The following is a 27,005-nucleotide window of genomic DNA, read 5'->3' as shown; positions in this document are numbered from 1 at the left end:
ATTAGTTTCCAGTAAATCTCCCAAAGTCAAGATTGTGTAAAAATATTTTTCTTTTACTATCTGCCTATTTAATGTCAGAAATTGCTTGCAAGTCTAAAGTGCTATATTATTTAAATCCCCTTTCCAGTCACTTTTCAAACTTATGGAATTTCAGAGCTAGTGGGATTTTCTTAGCCCCTTGCTCTTATCTGGATTATGATCTAGTTCAATGATGCTCAAGTCATCTCTTTTGAATTATGTCCCATTTCAAACAGATATATAACATCACAAAATTCACATCTACACAGTGGCTTAGCCCTCAAAGACTCATTTCTCAACACTTATCCATCACAGACTCTGGCACCTCAGGATAGCTGCACTTACCAAGAATATCCAGAGAATTTCAGAGATCAGCTACTTTCAACCACTCCATGCCAAATTCTTTTCTTCCCAGTGTGGCAATCTTCCTGTCCTTACCTACAGGTGGAATGGCACAGACGAGCCAAGACACAAAAAAGCAGGTTTCCTTCCAGGCAAATATTTGTTGTCGTGCTGCTACAACATTGCTGGCTTACACAATTCTGGTTAGTCTTACAAGAGTGGGGAAAGGCAGCCAACCCTTAGCTCTAGCCAATAGCCAAGGGCAAGTCAGTGCCAGCATGATAAAAGCAACCACAGCTTCACCTCAGCTGTAAATACAAGGGCTGGGACTTTCCCTGAGACTTTGACGGGAAGTTCTTTCATCCCACACAGACAGAAAAGGCTTGCAACATCCCCTCACATATTCCTGCCCTGTACACTCACCCTGGCTCCCTCCGGATAAATACCAGCTGGGCTGCCAGGGTTTCTGTGTCTGCTCCAGGCAGCAGGACCTCTCTGCAGCTCCTGAGGTTTCCCTTGGTCCAGGAAAGCACTGGCTTGCTCAGGGGGACTGCAGCAGGTTGAGTGCACAGGTGAGTTTTACACGGATGACACAGGTTCCTCTCATTCCTGCCGGTGAGAATGGGGAGCAAAATGGCTAAACTGTCAACCTGAGAAGTTTAGGTGGGCTTGAAGTTAAATTTTTAAGTCTCCTGATGAAAGTTTAGCCCTGCCTTTCCCTCTGCTAGACAATAAGACCAGAAAGCCAAGCTATGTCTCCTGGGTTTTTATTGACATCATACAATCTTTTTGTAGCTAAGAGCTGATGTAAGGAAGCACTGAGAAATAAGCAAGTAATTTTATGTGTAAAGTCAGGACAAACCAAAACTTCAGATTTGTGAGTTAATATTCAGAGAGCTTACATAGCAGATAACAGGCTTATTTAATCTTCCAGAGGTGTTTGTTATAGCTATTGTTATACAGTGAAGAAGGCTTCTGCAAATAAGGATTGGTCAGTGAGGTTTAAATAATGAAGCTAGAAAGTGGATTTTCTTTCCTATGCCAGAGCCAAAATATTGGTTTGAATTTTAGCAGCAAGGGAAGGGTGTTGTTTTAGCCTGAATTATAAGTTATCACTAATAAAAGTTAGAACTAATGATTATTTTTACTTATGGATTCATATGTGGATCTCAAGTTCTCTCATTCCATTCAAGCAGCATACCAATTTTAATGCTGTTTAATATTTTATAAGCAAGGGGCTTCAATGCTGCAGAGAGAAATGGATTTTTCTTAAATATTGTCTTATACCAGCTCCACATTATTAATTCAGAGAACATTTGCAGCTGTCAGAACTGTTCTTCAGCTTTGATATAGGAAAATTTCATATCCTCTCTAAATCTGTAACGCAAACTGTCACTCAGACTGTAGGCCAATTTTTTCAAGTCTTTAAGAGTCCATAAAATGATGCAATTAGAGGAAGATGAAAATTCTTTTTTAGATGTGGCCTTTCTGAAGCTCCTAGATTTGTTAACAGAAATGATTTAGACTAGCATGAAGTAGCACTGTAACTACATACCAAAATATTGCAATAATCATTGAGAAATCAAGCATCGCTGTTTTCTTCCCCCCTATTGGACTTTTCTCACAAAAAATATATTAGGCACTTTTCATATTTGTACGTTTTTAGGCAGATGGTATGTTTTTTAATTACTTCTCCTAGTTACAGGCAGAAATGATAATCAGATGAAGTTCTACTTTGAGTTGGGAAATTATGAACAAAGTGTGTAGCCCACACTAGTAGCTGGCTCCAGAGCAGGAGCTCCCTTGGGAATGAATCTGCTGCTCTCCACCATGTATGATTCCATGTCTCACATTGCAGAGCAGCTGAGGACAGGCAATCTTGGCTGCTCATGGGGGAAACAAACCAATCTCACAGCTAATTGCAGTTAAGCTCACAGGACCAGACCAGGGCTACTCCAAAGTAAAAACCCTATCAGCATGCTGGGTGCTCCCTATAAACCCAGTCTCTCAAAAATACAGGCAGCAGCTGAGACTTTCAGGCAGGGTAATTAAAATCTACATATTTTAAGGTCTCCTTCACTGCTCCCTAGTCTATTTCTTATTTAAACCACTTTATTTGGTAACTTCAAGATTTGAGCCAACATTTCTTCGTTTCTCATCTTGGTTGCTGAACTAGCAGAGTGAAACTGCAAGATTTTCAATATCTTATTTTCTGTGGGACATTTTAGAGGCACTGGCATTTTGACTTTATTTCTATTTTATTCAAATTTTCATGTATATTGACTTTGGTGTTCAAAAGCCAGGTTTTGGGAAGAAAATGTAGAGACAGGTATTTAAATGTAACATTTGAATGCTTATTGCATGTCAGTTGTGGGGAGCTTTTGTCCCTGTATGCTCTAAAACAAAATCCTGGGGATTTTTTTCCTCTTTTGACATCACGGTTTAGAACCACATACTGTCTTCTTTTCTAAAATTTCTCCAACACGTACTCCCTTTTGTGAGAGCACTGTCAATAAAACACTCATTTAATTCACTTACTAGACGTTTGTAGGCAGGGCTGTGAGAAGCAGGGGCACTCCCAAATGCCCTGGTGAGCCCTTCCTGGGCTCCCAACAGCTCTGTCCCCCAGCTGAGGAGGTCTGAGCAGGGCTCTGGGACTGTGCTGGGGGGCAGCTCAGGGGGGCACTGGTTACACTCGTGCCTCTTGGACACAAGGAATAGCTGCCAGCAAAGGCATTCATTAGAGGGGTCACAGAGCTTCCTCCCAACTGCATAGTGACTACTGAGTGCAGCCCTGGATGCACCACTGCCAAGGTGACTTTCAGCTTTGTTTTTACTTTACTAAACTGTTGAGTGCTGTCTCTGCTGGTGGGGTTACCAGAGAAATGCCCCAGCTTTGCTGGGGACAGGCTCAGGCTGCCTGGCTTGGGGCTGCTCTTCCAATGCTTGGCTGAGCTGCTTTGTTTGTTGCAGAGCCTGGATCAGCAGCACAGATCAGCCTGGCTCGGCAGCAAGGCTGGGTCTAACCTTCCACTGGGACACGCTGTTCCCATGACTGTCTTTGAAAAACATGAGATTAAAATTAAATCAGGAGTTGAGGACAGGTTCTTAGCTAAGGATAATTTCCCTACATGAAATTATCCCTTGGCTACATGAAATTATCTTGGCTTTTCCAGAGTGGAACAGCCTTGCCAGGACAAGTAAAAATGTACAGAAAAACCACCTCCATAAACAGCACTATATCCCTACAAAATTAGAATATTAATAAATTTGATTTGAGTTCTGAAACATGAACTGCTCCAGAGTTCATACAACTTGGCACTTCAAAGGTGCTCAATTATAATAATCTGCTACAAACTGCTTGATCAATGGTGAAAAGGCTCAGCCATACAATTCAGACAAGTTACAGCACCTGAGGACTTGGATCAAAGTGTTTTACTGCTGCCTACCACCTTTAGTGATGCCAACTATGTGAGCAAGTTTCTGGAGGCCTCCAGATAAACAAGCCTTAAGAGCTAAGAAATTAAGTGGAGAAGTTGATTACAAAGAGCAAAACACTTTCTGGCATCATTAAAGTGGAAGATAGTTTGACAAATGATTTCTCTGGGGTGGTCCCATGCTATGATGACTGTGAGAGCAGGAAATATGTAAAAAGACATGAGTACTCACAAAAAGTGGATAATTATGCAATAATCATAATAGCATAAAATGGTAATTCAATAAAGACAGTGAGTTTATTCAGAAAATTCAGTTCCTTATTTTGTATGGCATTTCCTTGCTGGATATCAAGAGAGGGTCACCCTGCAGGAGGGAATTACTTTGTCCAATTAGGCAATTACAGAAGCAGCATGACACTTTGTTTCCGACCTCCTGGCACCCTCTTCTTTGCTCTTCAGCTAAGTTTAGTAAAAAGCTTTTCATTTGTCTCTGTTCCAAATATCCATCTTTTCCTTCACTCCTTTTTTTGCTTATTGCATGGTCTTGACACGCAGAACCAAGAGTGGCTTCTGCCTCATCCCCACATATTTCACAGGGGTAGGAAATGGGGTAGGTCTCAGACCCTGACTGAGACCCAGGAGCCAGCAGAAGACAGAAATCAGGGTGAGTTCTCTCTGAAGGTCCCTGTGTCAGAGGGCACAGGCAGCAGGGATTGGTAGGAGATGTTTTGTTAGGGTTCCTGTCCCCCATGCAGTGGCGCAGGATAACTCTGGCTGCCCTGTAAGCTGCTGTGCACACCACCCCTGCTTGCCAGGCAGGAATCACCAGCAGCAGCTCCCCCATCTGCAAAACCTGGGCTGAACTCAAAGGATGCTTTCGTTCAAAAAAAACCAAAAAAACCAAAAAACCCCATAAACCCTATATATTTTCTTTTCTCAGTACCGGATGCCGCCCTGAACAGCTCTGTCAATTTTTTACTAATCCTGTTGCTGTTTTTTTTTTTTTTCTATTTTAAGAGCATGTTTCCAAATTCAGGCTCCTCAGCAATTAATTTTCAAAGCCTGTAACTTAAGGTTATTGCTTAAAGAGTTTTGAAATCAGCAGCTCAGTAAGAAGGGGATCTTCTTCCATCTTGACAAGTACTTAAAAGATTGTCTGATAAGAATTTTTCTGTGTTGAAAAATGCAACAGCATATTATATCTATCTCACTCTCTTTTTTCTTTTGTTTTTGGGGTATTTTGGGTTGGTGTGTTTTGGGGTTTTTTTTTTTGAGGAATAATTTCTTCTGAAAATATCAGTGTTCATTTTGTCCTGGAGGCAGGCATGTCTCTGCAGATGCCACTCAGATTCAGTGAAATGAGAGAGGAAAATGTTCAAGTCCACATGAAATAAAGAAAGGAAACAAAAAGGAGCAAGTAAATACAATTAGTACACTTCGCATCAAGTGAGTAAGGGAACTGATGAAGTTATCCACAGTCTTGGATTGTCCAATCATATGTCTTTAAACCTGGATTAATGAACTTTCTGTAAAATCTGCTTGGCCCCCTTCCCGAAATGTTGCAAATCCACATTTATTTGTTTTGGCAAGAAAATTTCATATTCGTGCTCTGTTTTCCTTAAATATTTCATCATCTTCTCACTTCTCAGATTTCTAAGAGTGTAAGACAGCCAAGAACATTGCTGCTGCACCACTGCAGCCACTTTGCCCTTTCTTTTGTGAAAGGTGCAACAAAACCACTGAGCTTCATTCTCCCACTTGTGCAACCTGGTCCAAAAGCAAGAGAACTGCAAATCAAGAATTCATTAGTGTAAATGGGAAGAGAGTCAGGTTTTCATGCTCTCCTAGAGCCCATAATAAATATGTGGCATGAACACATTTTTAGTGTTCAGAAGGCCTGGTTTTGGTAGGTTGCTGGTTTAATTTCAGCTAATTCCAGTCTCACTGCAAGGCACTGATGGCTGTCAGTAAAATCCTCCCAGATAAAATCCGCTCCTCATTCTCCATTATTGTCAAGACACCATAACAATGTTGGGTAAAAACTGCTCCACTCTCTTCCTTATCTTTTGGTGGTACAGACATGCATTTGGGTGTGTGTACTTCACAAATTTTTGGGGTGTCCATTACTTTAGCTTGACTTCTGTAGGAATGAGAAATCCTCTTTAGTCATGGAGAGGTACACGAGTATCTCACATTTATATGTGTTCCTCAATCATTTTTTTACTGATGGTTTCAAACAAATATACCAGGGGGGCAGAGTGCTCACTTCTTCTCATGTTGCATGAAAGAGGGCAGCTGAAGAGCCCACAGAAGAGTCCTGAAAAATGAAAGACTATAATGTGGCTATATACATTTGAAATACCTAAAATCCACTAGAAGAAATGTTGCAGGAGTCATCTCCTGTGATTAGAAACAGTTTCAATCAGTGCCTGTAATCAGCCAAGAAACACAAACCCCTAGGAAGCCAGGCTTTATTATTTCTAGTGTTATTTCTCTGTGAGACGCAGCTACTTGTTACTGTCTCTAAATGGCAGATAAAAGATGCTCAAGAAAATCACTTCACAGGCCTCGGCAGGAATCCAAGAGGTGCCTCTCCATGCCTGGGGGATCTTCAAGCATGGATTTCCAGGCCTCAGAACATTCCTGGGCCAGCTGGGATAAAGCCAGTGCCCCTGTACTGTAGGCAGGGATCTCTCTCTCCTCACACTTGCTCACCTTCACGTGTTTTAAGAAATATTTTCATTCTTCTTGCAGTTGAATAGGCTGAATTAAAGCTTAATACCTACAAACCTCAAAATAAAACAACAGCCCTGAAGAGACTGAGGAAATGACTCAAGTTATGGCTGTGTATTATGGGAGCAGCTGGAGGTGGTGAGATTTCCAGCCCTCTCAGTATTTTGCTATGATTTAGACAACATTAAGCACATCTATTTAGGACTATATTTCATCTGTTTGAAGAGCCTCCAGGCAGTTTTAGTGTACTCCTGATAAAAAGTGAAGATGTGGGAAATGCAGTGTCCTCCATAGGAGGATTTATTGTCTCAAAAATTAATTTTTATCAGCTTTGTCAAAACTTAAGAGTTCAGAATTTTCTGCTGAGAAGAACAGCAGATATTCATTTGCTTCAAAGAAAATTCATGCATAATTTGTTGTAAAAGGTTTGCTGGAGCTATTCTGCTGTTTTCTTCATGTGTTTAAGTACTGGATTAATCATGGGCCAGTAGTTTAGCCACATGCTTTTTGGTTTTAGGTGTATCAAGAAACAGAAAATGCAATTTGTATTTTAGGGCAGATTTGGTTCCACAAATGTCATCTTGTAAGAAACATTTTTTGTTATAGAGTATCTTCCTTCTCTCTCTGTGGAAACAGTAAAATTAAATTTTAAGTAAATGGAATTGCCTCAGAGTAGTTTACCTGTCTTTCTGAGGACAATTTCTAAATCTCATTTCACCAGTTTTCCACATTACAACAGAATGACTGTATATTAAGCATGTGTGAAATACTTCATAAAGTATTCCAAAGATGCAGTACTACTTATACAAGAAGTAAACTCATCCTTTTCCTCTTTTTGTACTATATTTAATGAGCTACTATATATAATTTTACTGTATTAGGGTGTTTTTTTCTAATATGTGCCTTTTGATCATGAATTAAAAGACAAAGCAGGAGTCTTATTTAGAAAAAAAACCCCTGCAGCTAGGGATAACTTCTGCTTTCCAGTACTTGCAATAAACATTTAGGGCAATAATGAGAATTACCTCTATTTGAGAAAGAAAGTTTAACTTTGGAGAACTTGACAGTATGGGAAACTAAGAATTATCAGAGAAAAAAGTATAAATCCAAATAAACATATGTACCCATTTACTTATTTGTTTCAAGTTCACCATGCTCACCCACGGGTACATAGAATTTAAAGGAAACAATGAGAAATAAAGGCCTGATATTAAAAAACAAAAAAAAATAATCCTGGCCATGTCCACTGCCTCTGGCACCTTTGGTCATAGGCAGTGCTCTTCATTGCCCCCAGCATAAGTACCTGCCATTGGGATGGTGTCAAAGCACCGTGGCTACCAGGAGTGCTCCACCACGATTGAGAAGGATGCATGTTTAGGGAGGGAGGCATTAGGGGTACACAGAGGCACTGGGGGAGCAAACCTGACTGAACCTGCTTCGTCTGTTAAAAGAGACATGAGGAAGGTCTGCAGGACATGAGACAAGGGCTTATTTTCACCATTTCAACATTAAATGCCAACTCGAGATTAGCTCACAGTAGCCCAGCAAAATTGAAATGAATAATCACATCAGGTCCAACAGAGTTCAGGGCTTACTCTCTGCAGTGGTGGTGGGAACCTCTTCTCAAAATGTTTTGGAAGAGAATGCTCTGAACCTCTGTTATTTAAATGAGCTGTCTTGTGCTCAGCCCTGCCTGAGTGGTTCAAACCATGTAAGCAAGTTCCTGAATCCATAAAAGGAACTGCATTCTTCCAGGTGTTTCCTGACTAGAGGGATACAGAACTTTGAAAAAACCTCTGGCAGAGGCTTGAGGACTTGTCAATGTGGATGCTGTGTGAGAGGGCTCGGCTGATCTTTGCTGTAATGAAAACAAGAGATACAGATGCCAAAAAAACAAAACAAAGCAAACAAAAAAGCCAACAAAAGCCAAACCAGAAACAGCTAAATCCTCCCTGTTAAAAGAGCAGTGAGGTTATGGTCTGATGTAAGAAGCCATGTTGGTAGCTTAAAATGAGGGCACAGTCTGAACCCAAACCACTTGTCCAGATGCCCCAGGTTCACTCCTGTACAAGCAGAGTTAGTGAACCTGAGCAAAGAATTAACTTCTCCACGGAGCAAGGTACTATTAGAGTTCATCTGTGCAATGGACTCAATTTAATAAGCTCCCAATTGTCCATCCAAGTGTCTCTCCATCATTATAGAAAAATAACCCTTTTTAAATATAAAAAACAAGGTTTTCCTGGAGAGGTGAACCTAGCAAACAGATTTCATATCCAAATTCTACTACTAAGAACCACTGGAATATGCACTTAATACTGTTGTCATGATTTCTGTATAGCCATATGTGAATTTACACATATGAATGTACACTCAGCATGCTATAAAATGAGCAACATGTATTAAGTCAGAACTTTTATTTGCCTCCAGAATTCTGTACTAGAGCAATGGCAATCTGCTCCTGAAAGGCCATTCCCATCCCTAACACTCTCTATTATTTGCACAGAGTAACAGAATCCTTGCTCTTATTTACATGGAAATAGCAGCAAAAATAATTAGTTTATATAAAAAGAAGGCCTTTGACCCATTATTTTTACAGTTAAAATCCCATAATATTTGCTGTGTGTATAATCCATATGTCCACCTTTGGGATTAAGATTCTTAGAGTGTTGTAAATCCTGGCTCTAGTTCCTACAGTAGACAACACCATGACCTACTTGTAAACCTTCCTTTTACATGGCAACAGGTCAAATTTCTTTGGCCTTTTCTCTTCTCATGGTCCTCATATCCTGCTTTGTCTTCTAAAAGTTTGCCCTGAATCAAGAGATAAAAGAATATAATCCCAGTAAAAGATTGTGGACAAAGAGGGGAAAATATAGAGGTTCTGTCACAGCTTGGAGCCACCACAGGCAACCAAGAAACATCAAGTGTTAAAAAATGGATTTTTTCCCCGAGCAGAATAGCAAGCAGAGCACACTAGATCCTGAAGGTGGGAAGGTGATGTTACATGGGAAGTACAATTTGAGAAGAAAATTAGGTCAGGAAATTGGCAGCTGCTTAAAGAAACTCTGTTAAAAGCAGAGACATAAAGATTGCAATGCAGAGCAAGGACTGCCATAGGAGAGCCATGTGGCTGGAGCTGCCAGTTCTTCAAAATTTCATATTCAAATAACACACATAAACCAAAATCTATGGACAAGCACAGAATTGTGCCAATATGTTGATATGATTTGAAAAGCCACAGCACAAAAAGAAATATAATTAGTAAGGTACAAATAGAATAACAAAAAGTTTCTTGTAAAAACATAAACTGTTAAAGAAAAATCAAGGAGAGAATTGATCCACCATTCAACTGAGGGAAACTATTGACTAGTGACTCCAAGAAAGCCAACTCTGTAATGGCTATTTTGCTTTTGTTCAATGCAAGGGTCAACCATGACAGAAGAGTTTACATCAGTAGTGAAGAGCTGGAAATACTTGCTAAATGACAGAAAAATGAGATTAGGCCATGCTTATGTGAGTTAAATGACCTGAGATCAGTGAGGCTGATGGAATTCATCTCATACCATTTAGGGGATAATTGAAGCATTTCCACAGTTGTAAATACTGTCTTTAAGAATTGTCTGGAGGAGGTAAAGTTTTGAAAGACTGGAAAGGTAATAACAGATATTTTAAAATGTAAGATGAAAGAGGAGGTGCAGAATTATGGTCCTTTTAAATAATCCATTTAAATACAATTCTCAAGCAAATAGAGGAAGCAAATAGAATATAAGAAAGAAACAGATGATAGGCACATGGATTAATCAAGAATAAGACATTCCAAACCAACCCCATTATTTCTTACAAAAAGATAACAGGCCTTGTGAATCACAGAAGCGATACAACTTGACACGAGCAAATTTTTTAGTATGGTAAATGTTAGAAAAAATGTCAAAAGCAAACTAAAAAAATGCAGTTTGGATTAAACTAATACAACCCTACCTTGGTTCTGTGGAACTAGCAAAAGAAACATTTTTCAGTCTTTCTATTAACAATTGTCAAAATAGAAGACTGCATTTACTGCAGATATACAGAGGGTTTCTCCTGACAAAACTCCTATTCTTTCATTAAATGGCATCAATGACAGAGTAGACATTCTACTTATTAAAGCTGACAATCTGACAAAGTTAAAAAGGGCTGCAAGCAAATTAGAGGACAGCCTGGAAATCAGAATAATCTTGACAAATTGAAGCTACAGTTTGAAAAAATATGATACTACTCAATGGGAACGAGTGCACGATACAGCTCTGAAAACAGTACAGAAATCAAGGATGAAGTAAGTGGCATGGGAGAGGTACAATTAAAGGACTGGGTGTAGGAGGATGCATTTGCATTGGTATTTCAGTTCTGCTCAGATGTAGAAGCAGATCATCACTTTCAAGCTTTGCTTTACACTACAGGGTTATCTTGGGGGACCCGAATGCATTCAGCTGCTAGTGGGCATGCAGGCTGCAGGGCCAAAGTCACTCCAAGGTGGAAATCTGACATGTGGATGGTGTGCAAACAATGAGCTCAGCACCAGGTGTTGCACTCCCCATCTTGGTCCCTGTTGCCACACACCCCTTGCTAAAGCACTCATCACCTTCGTGCATCACAAGCTGACTGACTATTGAATCAGCTGTGCTGTGAATGAGACAAATGTGACAGCAGGATTGCACATGGACTGTGAGGCAACTAAAGCAATCCTTTTCTGTCTGGTAAGATCTCTGTGAGAGTACTGCAGTCAGCACCACACTTTTAATTACCAGCTGGAGCAGTTTAGCCTAGAAACATCAGAAGAAAGCCATGAGAAAGATCACCACTCTCAGAAACACAAGTTACAGGAAAGATGTGGGACTGTTTTATTTCTAGAAGAAAAGGGTGAAATAGTAACAGCTTTCATGTCCAACAAAGGCTGCTGCAAAGAGAAGGGGGATAAACTGACACCTTTGACAGCTGTGTCTACTATGGGGGAGGCAATACAGATTGCTCATACAAAAATTTGCCTAATAAAATGGCTGAGAAAGCAGTAAGCAAGGAGCTTCAGCACACATAACACAGGAAGGTCTCACACAAACAGGTGAGACAAGTATCTGTCAGACTTGGTTTAAACACAGTTCATTCTGCTGTTGAAAGGACCTCTTAAGATCACAAACAGAGCAATTTTTTTTTGTTCCTTTTTAAAATGTAAAAAGTAACATTACTAATTCCTGCTCCTTTCATCTTGTCTTTCTAACTTTTGAATCATTCCACTGATCTTCCATCTGCATTTCATGTTACATCTTTCTGATATTTCCATTATCCATCCCATCTCCACTTTTCCACTTTTGGCATTGTACTTCATCTGTGTTATTCCTTCTGCTGGGATATCCCTCCTTTTTCCCATGTGCAAAGCAATCTGCCTGTCTTAATTCAATTTCCTACATTTTCAAGAATTTGCACATAACTGCTTAACTAAACATTGTACCTTCCTCTTCCTCTTTGTTCACTTCCCCTTAGTGTTTATACAGTGGGGGAAAATGACAGTGTTGCAAGTGACTTCTTTTATTTTCAGCATCTCCTTTCATCTTTACTGACCAAGAAAACTCAGAGACTACCACCATTTTCCTTAAAACAGGATAACTCAGTGTAGAAGAATACAACAACATTGCAGAGGAGAAAGGACACAGCTATCATTGCAGAAGTTTACATTTACATAGATTATCTTTCAAATAACAAAAGGCATTACTAGTGCTCTAATGTTATGAGGATGGATATAAGGAAAAATACTATGTATGCATACAAATCTCTATGGTTTTTTCTCAAATAATTTACAGCTACATGTGCAAAAGAACAGATAATGATCACTGCATGTTTCTTTGCTGGTGTTTCTGCTTTGCTCTGGTGCTTTGAAAGCACCCAGCACAACCCGTGGGCATGGAGCAGGGCTCCACTGCCACCAGCTGCTGAGTGACAGCCCAGTGTCAGCCTTTGGGCTGAGCTCCCAGGTACCAAAATCCTTGTGTCCCTTGTGATATATTTCTGCTTCCCATCTGTCACGCTGATACACCACAATAAAACACCTCATTCTATAGAAAATTACTATCTTCTTAGATTCCATCTGCTGCTGCCATGAATCTGGGAGTCCAGTTTCCTTCTTTTGACTTTAAAACCACACAGTTGCCATGAGATGCTGCATTTTCTTCAAACACAGGCAGCAGTGCCAGGGTGTGCCTATACACTCCCTATATGCTCTATCCTACTGCCTGAATTAACCTCCAGACAGTCACTGCCAACCCACTGAACCCTTCTTTTGGTTCAGTTAGAGCTAGCTGACACAAAGACATGTCAAAAGCATGAAAAAGAAGGGTTATATGGAAAAAAATAACTTAATTACTATATTTTTAGAAGAAGGCATGCAGAAGACCTGGAATTTAAAAGTAAACTTGTTTTGTCTTACATGTGATTTTCGGAAATAACAGATGCACTATCAGTTTTACAATTAATCCATTTGTTAAAAATTTCATTGGTGAATAGTTTATTTCTAATATATAATTTGTGCTTTCATAACTGCTATGGGCATCCTTATTATCTCTTACAAAGAAAAAGTGAATTCTGCTCAATTTATTCAAGCAAATTTTCTCTCTTGTTAAAAATGGTATTAAGCTATATTAGACCACAAGCACTAAAGCAAACCTTAGCTCTTTTCAGCTTTCTATGCCTTTTACACTCTCTTTACATCTTAGATAGCACTTCAGGAAACCATATTTTGGGGGAAAAAACCCATTTCTTCCATTATTTTTTTCTTTTCATCTCCCTCTTTTTTTCTTCTCAGGCAAAACAAGTTCAGTGTTCACTAGTAAATTAGGTGTTCAGTATAAATGACCAATGGAAGTACTTTATAGACTTCTTTCTTGCTGGTGGATCCATTTCTATGTTAAATATAAGTCCAAACAAAACATAACTCCACTGATCTACCAAATATAATATCTGATGTCATCCATCTGAGTTTTGTTTTTTTCCATCCCTAGTTCAGAGGGGAGAATGAATTGCACAGTTCACTCAGCAAAAACTTGAGGATTTCTTGAGGACAAATACAGATGCTTTCAACTGGATAATTGAATGTTACAAATAAGTTTTTATTTTAGATAGGAGACTACTTTGTTAAAAACTAAAATTAAGGAAGGAGAGTTGAGTCTTATTAGGGACTGAGTTGGACCATTATTAATATTACATAAGCAATCCTTCTGTTATTTTTTGAAATACAGACAATCCCCAGAAAGGAATTTCATAGCTTTAGTCACATTAGAGCCTCGTGGGACATTAATAAAGCCTTCAGAGAATGATTTTCAAATTTGTCAAAGGACCTTGCAACTTTATGCATGTGTCAGAGCACACAAACATGCAAGGCACATTCAGATGGGTCCCTTTGAGGATCTATTTTCATGCTCAGTGTACTACTTGTCAAAGCACGTGGAGTCCAGCTGCAGAGAGCCAGGGTTAGCCCCCTGCTGCACTGCAGAGCCTCCCGTGGGGCCTGTCTGAGGCTCACACATCCTCCAGCACACAGGTGCTCAGCCCTCCTCTGCCTGAATCCTCTCCTTCCCCAGTGACCAGAAGCATCTGCCTGGGCACCTCTGTAAGCCAGGGCTCCCACAGCTCAGTGCAGGAGTGCAGCTGGGCGGGCAGAGGCCAGCCAAGGGCTACATACCTACATACAGAAGTGGTCCAAGAAAAAATCTTCACATTGGATTCTCAGAATAAGAATTTATGTGTTTCTCTTGCAAGCAAAGCTTGTGCCCTAAAGCATAGGCCACAGCTGTTTGCATCCTTGACTCTCAGCTCTTATCCCTAAGTCATGGCAGGTAGGGAGAAGCTGAGGCCTGATTATGTTCATTCACCAAACAAATGCAAGTTTTGGGTCAAATAGTTTAAAATCATGTCAGATTTTTAGAAAGAAAAAACTGTTCAGGCTAGAGGAAAATACAAAAGAAAGTGAAGAACATCATCTCGGTGTTTTAAAAGGCAGTGTCTATAAATTGCTGCATTCTGAATGGTGCTTCACAGAAGAATGTAAGCAAAGGGTCATAAACAACAGGAGCAAAGAAGTTGTTTTGGTTCTAACTAAACATTTCATGCATTGTTTTTCTTTACAATTTCACCTGCAAAGTGTAAAACATGTTGGTTCCACAGCTCTAACTAGGACAGTTAGCTACGAGGCAGTTTAAGAATTGAAGTGGGGCTCTGCAAATTAAATTGCTGCTCTAAGAACCAAACTGATGCACAGTCCAAGAGACGGGTCAGACAGGTCTGTGTGATGGACAGACCCTGAGACCAGGGTCTCCTGTTGGATGTCTTGGGTGTTCTGCTCTGAGTCCACCTTTGTTAAGGGAGAGCAGTGTGTGGACCTACTGCAGGACCTATGGAACAGACCTTTTTGATTCTGTATTTGTATCATGGGTCTCACTCTGCAAGTACAGAGCGAACACACTGCCATTGCATGGATAATACATTAAAGACTTTGAAGTTGCCAGGTACAGTGATAAAGGTAGAGAGATAAAACCTCAAAGAGAATTTTACTATGAGTAATATATAAATATAAAAAATCTATTTTCAACATGAAATATTCAAGTCCACTGTCCAAATGCTTCATGGAACATTCTTCAGGAAATTGAAGAACAATAATAAAACAAACTGGCACTGACTATTTGCATTAAGGAAATACTGAGAACAACAGATAGGTTTATAGCTACTTTTTATAATTACCCTTCATAAAGTATTTTGAAAAAGACCTTCCACGTTCTAATCTGATTAGAAACAGACTCCTCCTCAATGCTTTTCTATAGCATAAATAAGCAGCAATTACTCTGAAAAGTATGGTACCCTTGCTCTCTGTACTCCTGTGTCTTTTCCTCCAAATTTCTCTTTGAGAGTGGAAAAATGAAAAGGTTCAGCTGGATGTTAAAATCCATACAATGGATGGAAAAGAGAGTGCTGTAAGACATGGAGGACTGAATATTCAGAATGGCTTTTTTAAAACGGTACATAAATCTTCTGAGACTGTGTATTCAGAAGAGTGTGCAGGATTCATATTAAAGGACAAGAAGAGGCTAAGGTGTCTGTTTTGTACACCCAGAGTGAATACAAACCTTTTATTTCCAAGAGATTGATGTTTTGCTTAGTTTGTTCCTTGTTTTTTTTAACAGATGAATAAAAATTCTTCCAACACGATGGCTTTGGCTCCTAACACTTCTAATAAAAGAGAGACAGTGTGCATATTTGGAACTGGAGATTTTGGACGAGCCCTGGGGCATAAGATGATTCAGTCTGGCTACCCAGTGGTGTACGGAAGCCGAAGCACCCAGATATCCAACCTGATTCCCAAGGATGCAGAGGTGTTGGGCCATGCAGAGGCAGCACAGAAAGCTGCCATCATCATTATAGCGATCCAGAGGCAGCACTACAACTTTCTTACACCACTAGCAGAGGTTCTCCGTGGAAAAGTCTTGGTGGACATAAGCAACAACTTGAAATTAAACCAGTACCCGGAGTCGAACGCGGAGCACCTGGCGCAGCTGCTGCCCGGCAGTAAGGTTGTGAAAGCCTTCAACACCGTGTCAGCCTGGGCCCTGCAGTCAGGCACGCTGGATGCAAGCCGGCAGGTAAGGCTGAGTAATGGGAATTTCCTCTGCCACAGAGTTACACATCACATGGCTTCTTCTCAGCTGCACAAAACACACCCGAGACAGCGGAATTAGGCAGAGCTGAGATGGTGTTTTCACTATAATCTCTCATTTCAAACTAAATGTGAGCTAAATTTACTTTGGATTTTTCATATTCATATTCATATGACATATTCAATGTCATATGGTATGACATTGAGTATAAATACCTGGCCTCTGAATTCAGAAAGGTGTTTAGAGACACCAGAAAAGTAAAAGAAGAAAGATAGCAGAACTACAAAGGAGATTTGATACAACAAATCAGGTGTTGCATCAAGTGGTCATCAGAGTTCTAAAGTTAAACAGAAATGAGATTGGAGGAATTTTCACAGAAAGAATAAAATGAAGAAAGCAAAACAAGGGAGGCAAGGGATGTGATAGGGCAATGAGTATTGGCAAAAGAAGTATGCTGAAAGGTAAATAAATTACTAAAGCTTTTTAAATCATCGCCACCTAAGTTTAACACAACATCAGTGTGTGCAAATTGTTTTAACCACCTCCTCAACCACAGGCCAGCAGGCACAGAGCTGGCCATAGGAAGCAGACAAATCATTTATTATGGCCCTGTTTTCAGTCACTTCAAAGAACAGCGCTCTTGTACAGCACATGAAATCATCCAGCTACTCAAAGCATTGCAAATTTGGCTCTCTGCTGCCAGATAAATGGTTTTGGCTAGAGACCCAGGGGCTTCCAAGCCAAGGTTCTATAAACCCTCATCATCTCAAAAAAAACAGAAATTGCCCCCTTTCTCCCAGTTCCAAAAGGACTATATTGTCTTACACACTCACAGAAAAGATGTTTTCTTCACTATTTTACTACATCTGGAAAGAACTAATATTTACTTTTGTGACAGGCAAATTGTGTTTTAAAGATCTCTGTCCTCACTTCCCTGGAGTATTTATGGACCACTATAGCAGCAAATGAAAATTTTGCTCTTACTTCCTGCTATTGAAAATTTTACTTCAGTTTAGTCCTATGAAATCTTGTGCTTACAAACTACTTGCAGATCTTCAGAAAAGTATGTCAAGTTTTCTATTCAAAGACATATACTATGCCCGTTATACATTGTTCTTTGCAGATATAAAATTTTGCCACTTGAAGCAATCTTCTTCCCTAAAGTAAAGAATCATAATCATTTACTTTTTTGACAAAAGTACCTATAGGGTACATTTTTGCCTATGTTAATTTGGGTCAGCAGTAAGTCAAGTAAACAAAGAATCAGCCAAAGAAGCTTGTGCTTACTGTCCATACATAGGCAGGATGGCAGTCGAGAAAGTCACAAAAATCTGTAAAAAAAATAAACTTCTGTTTGTTTTTGTCTGCAGGTGTTTGTCTGTGGAGATGATGTGGAAGCTAAACAAATGGTCATGAATATTGTTCGTGCACTGGGTCTCACTCCATTAGATAAGGGATCCCTCTTGGCTGCTCAGGAAATAGAAAATTACCCTCTGCAACTCTTTCCAATGTGGAAGTTTCCCATCTTTTTGTCCCTTGGCCTAACTGCATTCTTCTTCTTATACTGTGTGGTTCTTGATATAATTTACACTTATATTTATGAAAAAAAAGACTTTTCATTTTTTATTGCAATTACCATTCCAAATCGGGTCTGCCCTGTAATGGCACTCATCCTTCTCGCCTTGGTGTATCTGCCTGGCATATTTGCGGCAATTATTCAGTTATACAGAGGGACCAAGTACCGCCGTTTCCCAGACTGGCTGGACAAATGGATGCTGTGCAGGAAACAGCTTGGACTGATTGCCTTGGCATTTGCTTCTCTGCATGCTGTGTTCACCCTTGTTACTCCATTGCGCGCCTTCGCAAGCTGGAGAACCGGCAAAGGAATCATCTCCCAGGTAAGTTTTGTTCCCTGCTCTAAGCCTTCCCTTCTTCTGGCTCTGTTAGAATATTACCATCTACCTGGAGTTTCAGAAATCCATGTGGACAGTCCAGTGTTCTTTAAAATGGAGTCATATTCCTAGCTTTTGTTTTTTCAGACATTGATATATCTATATTTTGTTGATATTATGTTCAGTTGAGGGCATTTCTGGCCTCAGTCTTCCTCCTAGATAGTTGACATATTAATAAAATAATCAAGGAAAATGTAAACATTATTTCTTCATATATCTTCAGAAATATATTATGACTTTCTGATCTTATTAAACAAAGGATCACATATCTCTCTTTACCAGGTCTACAGAACAGTAAAATGTGCACCTTAAATATAGTTACATGGAACCTATATGTAATATAATTCTTCTGCTTTTTGAACAGGCATCAAAGTAAATCTCTGATGATCAGAGAGTTAATGTATAACATTTATCTCCTACTTAACTGTAAGGAAACTTTTTCTCCTAATTGGTTCTAAAACTGCTGTCACTAAAATACACCTGGTCTTCTTTTCTTCAGGCACTGAACAATAAAACAGAACCACTCAACCACACTAATGCCTGGCTTAGTGACTCTTATTTGGCTTTGGGAATTTTAGGATTTTTTTTATTTGTTCTTCTGGGAATAACTTCCTTGCCTTCAGTCAGCAACAATGTCAACTGGCGAGAATTTCGATTTGTTCAGGTAAGAAGACCATCTCTAAAAAACCTTTTTTAAAAACACCTCCTTTCCTTATCAACAGTGGCCATGGGCAGGTTTACTAGAGATTTATGACTTTCCTCCATTATTATCTCCAAATGTGCATTATCCACCATCTCACAGTGAAAAAAACATCTACATGGCCATACTGCTGTAAAAACTCACAACTGCTCTGATGGCTGCTTGTGGTACAACAGGGATTACTGCATTAACAAGAGAAAGCTGGGAAGACGTGAGCTCCTAAATGAAAAACAGAAAGCTGACTTTTACATCAAATTCCACAATTGTACCAAGTCACAAAATAATTTAGCCATTTTATTGGGTTAATTTTTTTGGTTCACAAGATAATTCACTTAAAATGGAACCGAAAATTACTTTATAACTCAAATCTTCTCAATGCCAAGCATCTAAAGAGAATCTGCAATTTCTGCAGACTGCAAAAACTGCTGTGATTGTAAACAGGCTGCCCTTGGTAACACTATAATCTCAGCTCTCCATTTGGAGGAAGTTTGGTGCAAGCTGCCGTGCCTCTGCAGGAGCTGGGCTGGAGGGGAGGGGAGGCAAGAGAAGGGGAAATTACTATCAATGAATGTTTTATCAAGGCAAAAAACTTGCACAGTATGATACTTCTGGATGGATTAGCACTACAGCATAAAAAAAATCTTTAATCTCCCCACTGAATGTCAGCGTTTTCTCTGCTTTTTCACAAATTTGACAGCCACTAGGCAGTATGTGTGAGCTAGGAAAAATTATAAGGGCTACTGACAGAGAAAAAACCAAACTATTTAATCTATATCCATTTTAATTTATTTTTTTAAATAATAAGAGCCTTTATGTTATATAAAACAGTTTCATTTCACCAGTCCCCAAGTTGGCATATGCCACAAATCTTACTGTGTCCTTGAATTTGCATTTGTTCTGGTTTAATTTACTGTTTTAACCTCCATTTCTTTCCTTCTTTTTTTCCTTCCTTCTCCTTTAGTCCAAACTGGGATATCTGGCACTGATTTTGTGCACAGCACACACGCTGGTTTATGGTGGAAAATGGTTCCTGAGCCCATCAGCATACAAGTGGTATCTTCCAAACATCTATATCCTCTCCCTCATTGTTCCATGTGCTGTACTGGTTGTCAAATTTGTGCTGATATTTCCTTGTATAGATAAACGTCTCACACAAATTCGGCAGGGCTGGGAGAGAAATCCCAAATACTCAAAACAGTCAAATTACATTATCAACAAGTCTGCTGTATAATGAGACTACACTGTATTATTAAAAAAAATATTATGAGGGCATATCCAGATGAAGTCTTAAGCCTACTCTATCTGTTAAGGGAGAGAAAAAGTGAAAACTTGGCCAGGCTCTATAAAACAAAGCCACCCCAATGACAAGCTTTAAATACAAAGGAGGCCACTGAGTTTCTGCACCCCAGGCGTGCTTTCACACAGGTTCAGACCCTTTTTCACTTTGTTTATTTCCCCTTGCCTATTTACCCTCCATCCTAAGAAGGGTATGTGAGAAGTAGGTGTTGTTCCATGTCCCTCTTCTGTTGTCCTGAACTCCTCCAGAGCTGAGCAGAACCACAGAAACCTTTGGTGTTAGACAGTCTTTTCTCCTCTTTCTTATCCTGCCCATCAGGACTCAGCTCTACGTGCACCTACACATTTCCACAGAGATCCATATGCACACCTGCATGAGTTTCCACTCATTTCCCTGTTTCTAACCCCAGAAGCCACCAGCACCAACAGAACAGGGGCATGATGGATGCTAGCTAAGGAACAGAGCTTTGCCTCCTAGCATTGTTTGTCCTCCATTAATATCTGATCCAAGATGAGAGCTATGTTGATGCCTTGGAGATGGTTGAGTAAGATTTGTTTGGTTTGTGTACAGGAACACTGATGTTCAAAGTGTGTGGGTCAAGGACTGATGAATCTTTGCTTGTACTGCTCTACCAGAAATTCAGGGGCAAGGGGAAGGAGTAGAGATCAAAATGGCAGAGATGTGAGAAGTGCTTACAAGCCTCAGCTTTTCAAGTATAGGCAAAAAAATGATTTGTGATTTTTTTTGTGTAAGCAATGAGTTGCAAGAAAAGAAACTGAAGGAAAATCCTTTTATTTGAGGGGTTATATGTCATAGTCATATCTCATGAAGATAATACTGTTGAGTTTTCAAAAAAAAAATTGCTGGATGTGATATTACAGAAATTCTATGAAAATACACATGTTTTAAAGACAATAAAGATTTTTTTTTTTTTTACACCATTGAGCTCTGTTATTATCTTGGGAACCTGTTCTGCTAAGATGCAACTGCTGGTATGCTCAGTTGCACAAAGGTGTTGGGAAGCCTTGGAACAAATAATAAAATGGGATCCTGCCTTCAGCCAGCTGCCTGGACTTGTCTTCCCCCATCTTTGTTTGCTTTTTGGATGCTCACATAAGCAGATCTTTTCTTAGTCATCCAAGTAGGCTGAGGATGTTGGGGAAAACAGGTTCCAGCTGGGATGGTGACTTCCTGTTAAATTGCAAACAGAAGATCCAACAGTCTCCTTTGGATTGGAGAATACAGAAAAGAAAAAAAAATGTGCTGGTTTTATAGGAAGAAAATTGCTTACTATTTTTTTACCTCTGTGCTGTTCTCTCTGTCCATACAAAGAACACTCACATACATGAAAGTATAAACATGCTACCTAGTATAGCTAGCTGTGCTTTCAAACAAGCATCATCAAGCAGCTTTAAAAAATAAAATTAAAAAAAAAAGAATGCAAAACTAAAGAAACAACTATCTGAACAACAGTTCTGAACACATTTCTCAAAAATGGAGTCTTTTTTAATTCTGGTCAATACACCCTCTCTTCGTTGTCATCCCTGTCCCAGAATCTGTTCTTTATGCCCAAAAGAATGGTTAAGTAATCTGGGCTGTCAGCAATTGATGGAGCCAGATTTCTTAGAAAGAATTCTGGCACCAAGTACTCTTACTAACCAGCACTGGTGCATATGTTATACTTGTCCTAAACTGATACCCATATGTTGATGGAAGTCTTTACAGAAGTTTTTCTTAACCTGTGCCATGATGGAGTAGTACTACACTTCAAGCTTCCTTCAATGATTTTCCACAGAATCATTTCTTGCAGAAGGGATCAGGTATAGGCTCAACAGGCCCAAGTGACAGCACTGTTGTGAGGATGTCTGTAACATCTTCTTACATCTCCCTGGAGGAGAGATGGAAGCAGTAGAAAGAGAGGAGGAAAACAAGACAGAACAACAAAGAGAGAGATTGTGTTTTCATGAGTACAAAGGGACAGACAAGAGCAGAAAATAAGTAGCAGCATTCTGAGTGAATATCCTGTAGATTTGCCATTTTGGTGGTAGATTCTAGTCTCAGTGACAGGTATTCTAGATATATGTTATTACCAGTAGCAACAGTTCCAAAGCACTGACATATACTGGGTTTTGATATTACTTTATAAAGGATTTATTCTTGGGGTTTCTGCCTCTCTCCCAGTACAGATTTAAAACCTGCCCATCCTCTCTCACAGCTGATCCTGTGGGTTGGAGTTTAAACTCCAGCAGCCATGGCAAGTCCCATTTAAAAGCTGTGCTTCATGAAATACAAACAGTGCAAGTGCTCTGCATCTTTTCCTCCGAGCGAACAGGCTCCTTTGTGTTTTCTGAGGGCCTTGTGTTAAAAGAGGCCAAACCAAGTCTCCTTTACCCTCACCAGGAACTAACACAAAGTTACCATGGCCAGACTGAATGCTGCTTTGTACACTCACTCACAGCTAATCCATAGTCTCAAACACCCACAGGGCTGTCCTTCTGTAGGCAAGACAAAGGAACTTCTTTGGGGATGGATTTCACGTTGTTTTGTCAAAGGAAAACAGAGCAAGATGTACTGGAAATGCAAAGCAGCTGGGTACGATCTGCAATTTGCTGTTTACTCCAAGGATCAAGTGCCAATATTGGCTGTGTACAAACCAAGGAGGCAATAAATGCTGTTTGCTTGCAAGGGGGGTGTAGAGAAGCTCTCAGGAACAGATCCAGAGCTTTGCATCTGAACCAGGCAGCAGGTGCTTTGTTGACTCCAGCAGGTAACAGGTCAGATCTCCATCACTCACATCTGAGTGAGGGATTTCATGTCCTCTTCATATCCTCTTGTTCTTGGGCAGCTGAGGAGGATTTCATTTACAAATTTACAAATTTATTTCCTGAACATAGTAGAGAAAAAAAATTGAGTAATCATACTGGTAGTATCCAGTGGTAGTATTTTGAAAACAATAGCCAGTGCCCAGAAACTTGTTGGAAGCTTGTAATGCATTACTCATGGCTGATTCTATTTTTTTTCTCCTTTTATGTACTGACAAAGCCTTGTGAAAAAGATCAGAAGGATCATGAATGGAATTTTGGAAAGGGTGTTTTCCATATGGTTCCCAGAAAGCAAGAAAAGCTTTTATGTGTATATGTACATAATGCTATTCAAAGAACTCCTGCAGTAATAAAGCATTCATTCTTAGATCTACTCTTAAATCAGAGTCAACACTTAGAAAATACAAATTTCAGCATTTAAAATAAATATTCACATGGATATTGTCACAGTAACAACTAGGTTTGGGATTCATTATATATGAAAGTTTTATTCTGATGCACTAGAGCATATTGGGATAGACAGCTTTGTGTGGGTAGACTTCCACAACCTTCATGATAAGTTAAATTTAACTCTTTGCCTTTTTTTTTTATACCTGGGGCATATCTATTTTAACTAAAAAATATACTTATTAGTGAAAGGAAAGTATTTTAATTAATTAGATATCCTTGAAACTTAAGAATGGGATTTCAGACACACACTGGCCCCAGGGGATGCAGCTGATACCACAGATACTGCTGGATCCTGAACCATGGAGATCTGAGAAATTCCCTTCAGTTCAACCACACTGTGCACTGAAGTCCTGAGATCTTCAACTTATTTTTGCTCTGCAGCACAGCCTTCTGTCAGGCTTCTTTATCTAAAAGTCACCTTTCACTCCAAGACATGATACTTTGTGACCCACTCTAAAAGAGCCCCTTTATTCCTGTATGTCAGGCTTCTGCAGCTTCACTCTTAACTCCTACCAGACACAAGATTTTGCAAGAGCATCTTTTGTTTGAAATGCTGTTGAGCATGTTGGATTCACTGACCCAAATCAAGAGCTAGTGAATAGCGTGAACACTCACAGTGGCTATGTAGCCCAAGTTTGCCTGTTCGTCCTTATTATGATTAGCATATTTAATAAGCATTCAGTGTACCAATAATAGCCTAAATATGGTCTCTCTCCTACACAATTTGGAAGCTTTTGTCTCCTACAGAGACTATTTTTCCATCTGCATTATACAGATTTTTGTTGTGGATCTCTGTTTGTATCACTAATTCCTGAGTAACATGAATGATTTTCTCCCTTGAGGAAGCTGACATTCCTCAAGATATAATTTTTATCTATCCCTGTGGAAAACTACACATCTCTTATTCTTGCACATTACCTTAACATTCTTGACTCTGGGTACCCAGAACTGACATAAATACTAGCTCTGACAAGACTAGACCCCTACATTCTCCTTTCTTATAAGCTACCTCTGTGCTACAAGAAAAATACACTACAGAATCTTTACAGCACATGCACAGACCTCAGAGAACTGCATGAAACTTAGCTAACGTAGCTAGCTTATCTCCAAATGCTGCAAGCCAGAAGTGATAAATTTTGCTCATGTCTTCATAAACATCCTCTATTCCTGTCTCTTTTTTGCTTCCACATCCAGATTTGCTTATTATTTGAGATTCAATCCCTTCACTGTGCTTCTCATCACATGTGCTCAGATTTAAACTAGGAATAGCTTAACTGCAGTCAGTAGACTCAAGATAGCAGAAACAGTCGTAGTAAAAGTGCAGAGGCCTTTTCTGGTTTCCTAGCTATCCATTAAATTTTTGCTCCAGTTTTATGGAAGATGGGAAAATGCTGTCTTTGTAAACCTCTCTTTTAGAGCCTTCAGAAAATATATACATGAAAATTGAAAATAATGTAAGTTATAACCATTACAGGACACAAGTGGTTGAATACAACTAGACCAAACCAGAATATCCAAAAAAAAAACATGTTTAGGGCATATTATCTATGACAGAGTGTTGGCATCAAAGGGGGGAGGTATTTTTAAGGAAACTGGAAATACTGGAGAAAAGTATATGGAAAAAAATTAAAAAGCTATTAGAATGAATGAGAGAGAGAGAAGGAAAGAAGGAGGAGGAAGAAAAGGCTGGTTTTCTTCTTTCCTACTGGCTCCATGGCAGAAATCATCACACATTTTTGATTGCAATTATAAATCAAATTGCCAATTACTTCAGTACTTTGTAAACAATTAAATGAAGAATTTGATCTTGGCTGCCCTGGAGTTCAAACTATGCTTTAGAATCCCACCATAGCCTTCTTCCCCAGTCCAAACAGGTACAAATATGCACCTTTTCTCATACTTTACAACAAGCATTCAAAAGATAGCTGCCACACCATACCGCTCATGGCTGAGCAGCAGAAGTAGCAAATCCAGCTGTGCATCAAGCACAGGGCTTGCATGTCTTATTATTAAATGTAGTTGGAATAACTCTTTCCTTGGGGTAAAAAACCAGAAAAGATGCCATAGCCCAACAGTACAGGCTGAGGGCAGATTGCTTAACACACTGCTCTGTTTCAATGCAAGACACCACTGTCTTCATTTTGTAGTTAAAGAAGCAAAATCAAACACAGAATCTCACTGAAGAAAGAATAAATCATTCACACAGCATGAAAACTGGAACTGAAAGAATTCCTACAGTACTTGGTGAAGAAGACTAGAGAGGTGGGCAGGGTGAGGAGGACCTGAAGAGGTGACTGGAAGGGCAGTCCTTTCCCCTCCCCACCTGTCTAGTGATGAAGCAGAGCTCTGGGAGCAGTCCAACAGGACAGATGCAGTGTTGCTGTCATTTAGAACCAGCCCAGGCAATCAGAGGCAATGGGTGCAGAAGTAACTGCAGGGAATTATGTTAAATTCATACAGGATTACAGTTTGTTTTTCTAGTAGCTTCTGTTTTCCAATCCCGTAAGTAAAAACTGGAAACCAAATCCCATCTTTAATTGGATTGGTCTAAAGGTTAAACCTCAAGTCACACTTCAGAAACTCCAGTCTGTTCTTACTGGCAAGCCTGCTGAGTGTTGTTGAGATAAATAAACTCAAGAACTTAAGATACCCAATCTTGCCTGAGGGATGCCTTCTGTCCAGTTACAGAAGTCTGGGAAGGATAAAGGGCCTAACTTGGAACAATACCAAATACCCAAGTATCACTGAATACTACTGAATAACTTCTAGCATCTCTTCTTCAAACACCCATGTTTCCTGGCAAAGCTGTCTTCCCTGTCTTTTACAAAGAAGCTGACACTTAGATTCACACTTGCTGTCTTCACAGACACATCCCAAGTTTCTTTAATGATCCCTGTGCCAGTGACTCATACAACATCATGCAGGAAGTCAGAGGCAAGGAGAGGAATTGGATTTCCTGAAGCTAAGGATAGTTCCCTAATTACGAGGAGCTTTACAGATTAGAAAGCCAGAAGGCAACCTTGTGATTAGCTATTCTCTCTTCCTGCAGAACACATGCTGTAGACACTGCCTAAATTAATTCCTTTCTGAATTATCAGGAGTTGTCATATTTTTTGGTTCACAGACCCGCTACAAATTTTCCAACAGTAATACAGATCGCTGTAAAGTTTAAGCTTCCTGACAACATGTAGTTTTTATCCTAGCTACCATTTGTTATTGCTGGCAGGTAATCCATTAAAACAGGCTCCATTAAAGATATTCTGAAGGAACTGCTGAACTTGATTTAAACGTTAGAGAGCTCACCACAACTTCTGGCAAATTATTTTGACAGCTGATTACCCTCACTTCAATACATAGCCTGAATTTTTTTTTAACTGTACTATTCAGCACACATAATTTATGATTTCCAAGATTTATCTGAAGTGTCCAGAATGGTGGCTATATATAGACCACATATATTACTCCAGAGAAGAAGCCCAGATGTAAGAAGAAAAGTGTGATTTATACATACACATATATATATATATATATATATATATATATATATATATATATATGGAGAAATATAAATTCTAGTGCTCCT

The 27,005-nt window shown here is 39.5% G+C and overlaps 1 protein-coding gene across 1 annotated transcript; it reads left to right on the top strand.

The window, feature by feature from the left end:
• Nucleotides 1-813: 813 nt before the first annotated feature.
• Nucleotides 814-21,055, top strand: STEAP4 (STEAP4 metalloreductase). The gene is made up of 5 exons (XM_063176573.1): nucleotides 814-932; nucleotides 15,731-16,186; nucleotides 17,572-18,099; nucleotides 18,653-18,817; nucleotides 19,815-21,055. The coding sequence occupies exons 2-5, from the start codon at nucleotides 15,731-15,733 to the stop codon at nucleotides 20,082-20,084; spliced, it is 1,419 nt and encodes a 472-aa protein (XP_063032643.1). The 5' UTR covers nucleotides 814-932; the 3' UTR covers nucleotides 20,085-21,055.
• The last annotated feature ends 5,950 nt before the right edge of the window (nucleotides 21,056-27,005 follow it).

This window comes from Melospiza melodia, chromosome 1, assembly GCF_035770615.1.
Source record: "Melospiza melodia melodia isolate bMelMel2 chromosome 1, bMelMel2.pri, whole genome shotgun sequence".
Classification (NCBI taxonomy): Eukaryota; Metazoa; Chordata; class Aves; order Passeriformes; family Passerellidae; genus Melospiza; species Melospiza melodia.
This window is presented reverse-complemented; position numbering and strand designations above follow the sequence as displayed.